Source organism: Nerophis ophidion, linkage group LG02 (genome assembly GCF_033978795.1).
Source record: "Nerophis ophidion isolate RoL-2023_Sa linkage group LG02, RoL_Noph_v1.0, whole genome shotgun sequence".
In the NCBI taxonomy this organism is placed as follows: Eukaryota; Metazoa; Chordata; class Actinopteri; order Syngnathiformes; family Syngnathidae; genus Nerophis; species Nerophis ophidion.
Window position 1 is genome coordinate 66,045,628 of NC_084612.1, and position 8,816 is coordinate 66,054,443.

The 8,816-nt window shown below is 42.4% G+C and overlaps 1 protein-coding gene across 2 annotated transcripts in view; it reads left to right on the forward strand.

Moving 5' to 3' along the window:
- The first annotated feature begins 4,961 nt into the window (after positions 1-4,961).
- The window catches only part of LOC133543970 (ski oncogene-like), a 134,380-nt gene continuing 130,525 nt past the window's right edge, over positions 4,962-8,816 (forward strand). The window contains exon 1 of one of the 2 annotated variants that reach the window (XM_061888937.1): positions 4,962-6,774. In XM_061888937.1, the coding sequence (XP_061744921.1) occupies positions 5,902-6,774 (873 nt within the window). In that variant the 5' untranslated portion in view covers positions 4,962-5,901. The remainder of the gene's footprint in view (positions 6,775-8,816) is intronic. The other variant, XM_061888929.1, reaches the window with a different exon arrangement.

Sequence of the window (8,816 nt, forward strand, 5' to 3'; positions counted from 1 at the left end):
TGCACCTAATGTAAGTACAAATGATATTCTTGCAGGGACACTCATGTACATAAAAGTGGGTTTGGAAGTTAAAGGCCTACTGAAATTACATTTTCTTATTCAAACGGGGATAGCAGGTCCATTCTATGTGTCATACTTGATCATTTCGCGATATTGCCATATTTTTGCTGAAAGGATTTAGTAGAGAACATTGACGATAAAGTTCGCAACTTTTGGTCGCTTATAAAAAAGCCTTGCCTGTACCGGAAGTAGCAGACGATGTGCGTGTGACATCACTGGTTGTAGGGTTCCTCACATCCTCACATTGTTTATAATCATAGCCAGCAGCAGCAAGAGCGATTCGGACCGAGAAAGCGACGATTTCCCCATTAATTTGAGCGAGGATGAAAGATTCGTGAATGAGGAAAGTTAGAGTGAAGCACTAGAAAAAAGAAAAAAAAAGCGACGGCAGTCGGAGCGATTCAGATGTTATTAGACACATTACTAGGATAATTTTGGAAAATCCCTTATCTTCTTATGGTGTTACTAGTGTTTTAGTGAGATTATATAGTCATACCTGAAAGTCGGAGGGGTGTGGTGACCGCCAGTGTCTCTGAGAGAAGCCATGAAGTCGCAGCTGCCTCTTTTGACAGCTGCAGGAGGACGCAAGCTCCGCTCATGTCTCCGGTAAGAGCCAACTTATTACCACAATTTTTTCACCGAAACCTGCCGGTTGACATGTAGAGAAACATGTTCGCCTGACCGCTCTGTTCCATATTAAACCTTCACAACAAACCAAGAAACACCGGCTGTGGTTTGGTTGCTAAAGGCAGCTGCAATCCACCGCTTTCCACTAACAGCATCCTTCTTTGACGTCTCCGTTATTAATTGAACAAATTGCAAAAGATTCAGCAATTATGCGGTTAAATCAGACGACTTTTAGCCGTTTGTGGTGCTGGGCTAAAATGTCCGCTCCAACCAATAACGTCACAAACACGCGTCAACATAAGCCATCATTCCGAGACGTTTTCAACAGGACACTTCCCGGGAAATTTAAAATTACAATTTAGTAAACGAAAAAGGCCGTATTGGCATGTGTTGCAATGTTAATATTTCATCATTGATATATTGGTGCGTCTGCCTCACAATACGAAGGTCCTGAGCAGTCCTGGGTTCAATCCCAGGCTCGGGATTTTTCTGTGTGGAGTTTACATGTTCTTCCCGTGACTGCGTGGGTTCCCTCCGGTTACTCCTCCCACTTCCAAAGACATGCACCTGGGGATAGGTTGATTGGCAACACTAAATTGGCCCTAGTGTGTGAATATGAGTGTGAATGTTGTCTGTCTATCTGTGTTGGCCCTGCAATGAGGTGGCGACTTGTCCAGGGTGTACACCGCCTTCCGCCCGATTGTAGCTGAGATAGGCGCCAGCGCCCCCCGCGACCCCAAAAAGGGAATAAGCGGTAGATAATGGATGGATGGATATATAAACTATCAGACTCTGGTCGGTAGATGAAATATCTCAAATAAGGGTGATATTTGCTTATTTTCTGTCTGATAAGATAATTATTCTCACTAAGCAGATTTTATGTTAGTCTTTTACTTGTTTTAAGGGTTTTGCTCCTAAATGATCTCAGTAAGATACTACAGCTTGTTTCCGACATTTTATGACCTATTTTGAGTAAAATATGCTTGAAACTATTTTTGTCCAAGTGTCCAAAACACACCCAGCAATGGTGCACAGGAAGGCGGGGAAGAAGAGGGGGAAAAGGCGGCCAAAATGTTCATAAGTCCCAATTGTGTCCAAAATACCTCCCCGGGTTCCAGTCCCACGACAGATCCCGGGATACAAAAAAATTTCCAAAACGCACCCAGCAAAGTCCCATGGGAAGTAGGGGGGAAAAATTAGAAAAGTCGGCAAAAGTCCCCCAAAATTTTCAAAATACCTACCAAGGTTCGAGTCCCAACCGGGTTCGAGTTTGAGTGCACACTCGAACCCGGGTGGGACTTTTGAACATTTCACCGACTTTTCTCCCCACCTTCCCGTGGGACTCAGTATTTAATTTCAAAAAGAACATTTCACAATGTATTTTAAAAAGTTATGTGAACTAGAAATGTATATTTGTTTGGTTAAATGTTGTATTTAGAAGGTATGTATGTTTATCCATTTACAAAAAAGTGCATGTGTGTAAGTACATCCATTTTCTACCGCTTATTCCCTTTTGGGGTCGCGGGGGGCGCTGGCGCCTATCTCAGCTACAATCGGGCGGAAGGCGGGGTACACCCTGGACAAGTCGCCACCTCATCGCAGGGCCAACACAGATAGACAGACAACATTCACACTCACATTCACACACTAGAGCCAATTTAGTGTTGCCAATCAACCTATCCCCAGGTGTAAGTACATATTTTTGTATTATTTGTTAAAGGGCAACTTAAATGTAAATGCTGAATGACTATTTCTTTTTGTATTACAAAATTATTAGAAAAGGTAACTTAATTGAATGTAAAAAAGATTTATGTTGGGCATATAAGCTTTTTTGCTTCTGCCTGTTTCAGTCATGTTATTCATTTTTGAATCGTGATCCATGTTTGAATATGTTTTTGTTAGACTGAAAATAAACCAAAACTGAAACTTTGCTGGGCGCGTTTCGGACATTTTGGGCATCCCGGCCGGCGGCGGAACTTGTGGGACTCGAACCTGTGTAGGTATTTTGAACATTTTTGGGACTTTTGCTGACTTTTCCAACTTAAATACCCCCTCCCTACGGGACTCGGCTGGGTGTGTTATGGACATTTTCGGCATCCCGGTACTTGCGCGGCCGTACATAAGATTTTATACTTGTTTCAAGTGTTTCTGTCCTAAATGATCTCAGTAAGATATTACAACTTGTAGCTGAGATTTGATGACCTATAATGAGTAAAACATGCTTGAAACTAGAATATCAACTGTTGCGAAGCTGTGTCATCAACACTCACAAGTATAAAACTACTTTTTAAGTGAAGTGAATTATATTTATATAGCGCTTTTCTCTAGTGACTCAAAGCGCTTTACATAGTGAAACCCAATATCTAAGTTACATTTTTTAAACCAGTGTGGGTGGCACTGGGAGCAGGTGGGTAAAGTGTCTTGCCCAAGGACACAACGGCAGTGACTAGGATGTCAGATGTGGGAATCGAACCTGCAACCCTCAAGTTACTGGCACAGCCACTCTACCAACCGAGCTATGCCGCTATTCTTAGTTTTTAAACTAAGAATTTATTTTAAGAACGTAAAACAAAATCATGACTTCGACACAATTGTTTCTCATATTGAAACAGATGACAGCCAATTAGACTTTGCCGTTTTATTTTCACTGAAACAATAGAAAATACGTACTCGTATAGTAGTACACTTATTAGTGAGAATATACTTATTTTAAGGAATTTTTGGGTTCATTGAAGTTAGCTAATTTTACCTGTTTGAAAAGTCTTGACAAGCCAAAATTTCTTGTTCTATTGGCAAATAATTTTGCTTAGTTCAAGTAAAATACCCCTCATTTTTGTATTATTATTTTTTTCTTGTTTTTGAACACTGACTTTTTGCAGTGTGGGTTTCATCCATCCATCCATCCATCCATCCATTTTCTACCGCTTATTCCCTTTTGGGGTGGCGGCGGGCGCTGGCGCCTATCTCAGCTACAATCGGGCGGAAGGCGGGGTACACCCTGGACAAGTCGCTACCTCATCGCAGGGCCAACACAGATAGACAGACAACATTCACACTCACATTCACACACGAGGGCCAATTTAGTGTTGCCAATCAACCTATCCCCAGGTGCATGTCTTTGACACAATTGTTTGTCATATTAAAACAGATGACAGCCAATTAGACTTTGCCGTTTTATTTTCACTGAAACAATAGAAAATACGTACTCGTATAGTAGTACACTTATTAGTGAGAATATACTTATTTTAAGGTATTTTTGGGTTCATTGAAGTTAGCTAATTTTACTTGTTTGAAAAGTCTTGACAAGCCAAAATTTCTTGTTCTATTGGCAAATAATTTTGCTTAGTTCAAGTAAAATACCCCTCATTTTTGTATTTTTTTTTTTCTTGTTTTTGAACACTGACCTTTTGCAGTGTGGGTTTCATCCATCCATTCATCCATTTTCTACCGCTTATTCCCTTTTGGGGTGGCGGGAGGCGCTGGCGCCTATCTCAGCTACAATCGGGCGGAAGGCGGGGTACACCCTGGACAAGTCGCCACCTCATCGCAGGGCCAACACAGTTAGACAGACAACATTCACACTCACATTCACACACGAGGGCCAATTTAGTGTTGCCAATCAACCTATCCCCAGGTGCATGTCTTTGAGACAATTGACACAATGTCAATTGTGTCTTTGGACTTTGACACAATTGTTTCTCATATTAAAACAGATGACAGCCAATTAGACTTTGCCGTTTTATTTTCACTGAAACAATAGAAAATACGTACTCGTATAGTAGTACACTTATTAGTGAGAATATACTTATTTTAAGGTATTTTTGGGTTCATTGAAGTTAGCTAATTTTACTTGTTTGAAAAGTCTTGACAAGCCAAAATTTCTTGTTCTATTGGCAAATAATTTTGCTTAGTTCAAGTAAAATACCCCTCATTTTTGTATTTTTTTTTTCTTGTTTTTGAACACTGACCTTTTGCAGTGTGGGTTTCATCCATCCATTCATCCATTTTCTACCGCTTATTCCCTTTTGGGGTGGCGGGAGGCGCTGGCGCCTATCTCAGCTACAATCGGGCGGAAGGCGGGGTACACCCTGGACAAGTCGCCACCTCATCGCAGGGCCAACACAGTTAGACAACATTCACACTCACATTCACACACGAGGGCCAATTTAGTGTTGCCAATCAACCTATCCCCAGGTGCATGTCTTTGAGACAATTGACACAATGTCAATTGTGTCTTTGGACTTTGACACAATTGTTTCTCATATTAAAACAGATGACAGCCAATTAGACTGTGCCGTTTTATTTTCACTGAAACAATAGAAAATACGTACACTTATTAGTGAGAATATACTTATTTTAAGGTATTTTTCGGTTCATTGAAGTTACCTAATTTGACCTGTTTTGAAAAGTCTTGACCAGCCAAAATTTCTTGTTCTATTGGCAAATAATTTTGCTTAGTTCAAGTAAAATACCCCTCATTTTTGTATATATTTTTTCTTGTTTTTGAACACTGACTTTTTGCAGTGTGGGTTTTAGTAGGCCTTTAAACACTTAAGTCATTTTATATTCATTCATGTTTACTTTTAACAACATTGGAAGGGTTTTTTATTTTTTATTTTTTTCAATCCAACATATTTCCCTTCTAAGGTCGCCTCATTTCGGAAGGATTCTTTTTTTTTTTTTTTTTCCTGTGCAGCTGCCATGTAGCGGAGGGAGGCGCCGCGGTCTGCTGGAAGAGCCGAGCCCGGGGAGTCAGTCACATTCCTGGCTGGGATTCAATGACTGAAGCAGACACAAACAAACAGAGAGAGAGAGAGAGAGAGAGAGAGCGTGGAGGTAGACGGGGAGAAGAGAGAGAGTCCACGCCAGACTGGGTGGCACATTTCGGACGCACATTAGGAGTGCGTAAAACCGCTTGGAACGCGTAAAAACAACAATCCCCACTCGTGTTCGACTTTTCGTCTATTTTTTTTCTTTCTTTTTTTTTTTTTTTTCCAGAATTGTGGGAGTGTTGGAAGTTGTTGGTAATCCCTTCCTTTCTGAATGGACTCTCCGGGAAGAGACGCTGGTCCTGGTCCGGGGACGCTGGCTGGTCGGCGGCGTGGAAATGCGTGTTGGTAGCGAGAGCAAACACGACGATAACGACGCAACCTCGACTTGTTTAGTGTTTTAAATTTTTTTTAATTTTTTTTTTCCCCCCCTACCCTAACAAAGATGGAGGTGGGCAGTTTTCACCCCCACCCGGGACTCCAGCAAACTCTGAAGCAGTTCCACCTGAGCTCCATGCGCTCCCTCAGCGGGCCGGCGGCGTTCTCCGCCCGCTGGCACCAGGAGTCCCCGTTCAAGGACGCGGAGATGGTGCTCTCGCTGCCGCCCCCGGTCATGTCCGGGCCGCTCTTCATCCCCTCCGACCGCTCCACGGAGCGCTGCGAGACGGTGCTGGAGCGGGAGCCCGTCTCCTGCTTCGTGGTGGGCGGCGAGAAGCGGCTGTGTCTGCCGCAGATCCTCAACAGCGTGCTGCGGGACTTCTCCCTGCAGCAGATCAACTCGGTGTGCGACGACCTGCACATTTACTGCTCGCGGTGCACGGCGGAGCAGCTGGAGATCCTGAAGGTGGTGGGCATCCTGCCCTTCTCCGCGCCCTCCTGCGGCCTCATCACGCAGACGGACGCCGAGCGGCTGTGCAACGCGCTCATCTACGGAGGCTCCTACCCGCCGCGCTGCGACAAGGAGCGCGGCTCCCTGGAGCTGGAGCGCACCGAGAAGAGCGTCCGGGTCTACCACGAGTGCTTCGGCCGGTGCAAGGGCTTGTTCGTGCCGGAGCTCTACTCCAACCCCGGCGCCGCCTGCGTGCAGTGCCTGGACTGCAGGCTCATGTTCCCGCCGCGCAAGTTCGTGGTGCACAGCCACAAGCGGCTGGAGAACCGGACCGTGCACTGGGGCTTCGACTCGGCCAACTGGCGGGCCTACGTGCTCCTGGACCCGGACTACGGCGACACGGAGGAGAAGGCGAGCCTGGAGCAGCTGCTCGGGGACTTAAAGGGGAAATATGACCTGAGCGGCAAGCTGGGCAGGAAGTCGTGCAGAGTAAGTTGGCTTTTTCTTTATTATCAACTTTTCTCGCCACACAATGCAAGAGTCCGCTTTAAAAAGGCTGCTTAGTCTTGAAACTTTATACCAGTGGTTCTCAAACTCTTGGCTCTCCAAGTAGTAGCATAGTAGGCCTATGTCAGGGGTCGGCAATGTTGAAAGCCACAAAAAGTTTTAAAGTAAAAAGTTAAGTTGTCCCGATATCAGTATTATTTCAATACTTTTTGGTACTTTCTAGATAAAGGGGACCACAAAAAATTATAATATTGGCTATATTTTAACAAAAAAATCTTAGCGTACATTAAACGTATGTTTCTTATTGCAAGTTTGTCCTTAAATAAAATAGTGAACATACAAGACAACTTGTCTTTTAGTAGTAAGTAAACAAACACAGGCTCCTAATTTAGCTGCAGAAGTATGCAGTAAAATATTGTGTCATTTATCATTCTATTATTCTGTCAAAATTAGTAGTATCGACTCGATATGCTATTATACTTGGTATCATTACAGTGGATGGGGTCTTAAAGGGGAAATATGACTTGAGCGGCAAGCTGGGCAGGAAGTCGTGCAGAAAAAGTTTGCTTTTTTTTTTTAAATGATCAACTTTTGTCGCCACACAATGCAAGAGTCCGCTTTAAAAACGCTGCCTAGTGTTGAAGCTTTATATCAAACTCCTGGCTCTCCAAGTAGTAGCACAGTAGGCCTATGTCAGGGGTCGGCAATGTTGAAAGCCACAAAAAGTTTTAAAGTAAAAAGTTCAGTTGCCCCAATATCAGTATTATTTCAATACTTTGCGGTACTTTTTAAATAAAGGGGACCACAAAAAATTGCATTATTGGCTATATTTTAACAAGAAATCTTAGCATACATTAAACGTATGTTTCTTATTGCAAGTTTGTCCTTAATTAAAATAGTGAACATACAAGACAACTTGTCTTTTAGTAGTAAGTAAACAAACAAAGACTCCTAATTTAGCTGCAGAAGTATGCAGTAAAATATTGTGTCATTTACCATTCTGTAAAATTAGTAGTATACACTCGATACGCTATTGTACTTGGTATCATTACAGTGGATGGGGCCTTAAAGGGGAAATATGATTTGAGCGGAAAGCTGGGCAGGAAGTTGTGCAGAGTAAGTTGGCTTTTTCTTTATTATCAACTTTTCTCGCCACACAATGCAAGAGTCCGCTTTTAAAACGCTGCTTAGTCTTGAAACTTTATATCAAACTCTTGGCTCTCCAAGTAGTAGCATAGTAGGCCTAAGTTAGGGGTCGGCAATGTTGAAAGAGCCATATTGAACCAAAAATACAAAAAGGAGCCACAAAAAGTTAAAAGACTTAAGTGAGTATTAGTGTTGTCCCGATACCAATATTTTTGTACCGGTACCAAAATTATTTTGATACTTTTTGATATTTTTCTAAATAAAGAACATTTTCGGGAAGTATGCAGTAACATATAGTGTCATTTACCATTCAATTATTCTGTCAAAATTAGTAGTATCGACTCGATCCGCTATTGTACTTGGTATCATTACAGTGGATGGGGACTGAAAGGGGAAATAAGACTTGAGCTTGCCGCTGGGCAGGAAGTCGTGCAGAGAAAGTTTTGTCGCCACACAATGCAAGAGTCCGCTTTAAAAACGCTGCTTAGTCTTGAAACTTTTATCAAAGTCTTGGCTCTCCAAGTAGAAGCACAGTAGGCCTATGTCATGGGTCGGCAATGTTGAAAGCCACAAAAAGTTTTAAAGTAAAAAGTTCAGTTGTCCCGATATCAGTATCATTTCAATACTTTTCGGTACTTTCTAGATAAAGGGGATCACAAAAAATTGCATTATTGGCTATATTTTAGCAAAAAAATCTTAGCGTACATTAAACGTATGTTTCTTATTGCAAGTTTGTCCTTAAATAAAATAGTGAACATACAAGACAACTTGTCTTTTAGTAGTAAGTAAACAAACACAGGCTCCTAATTTAGCTGCAGAAGTATGCAGTAAAATATTGTGTCATTTATCATTCTATTATTCTGTCAAAATTAGTAGTA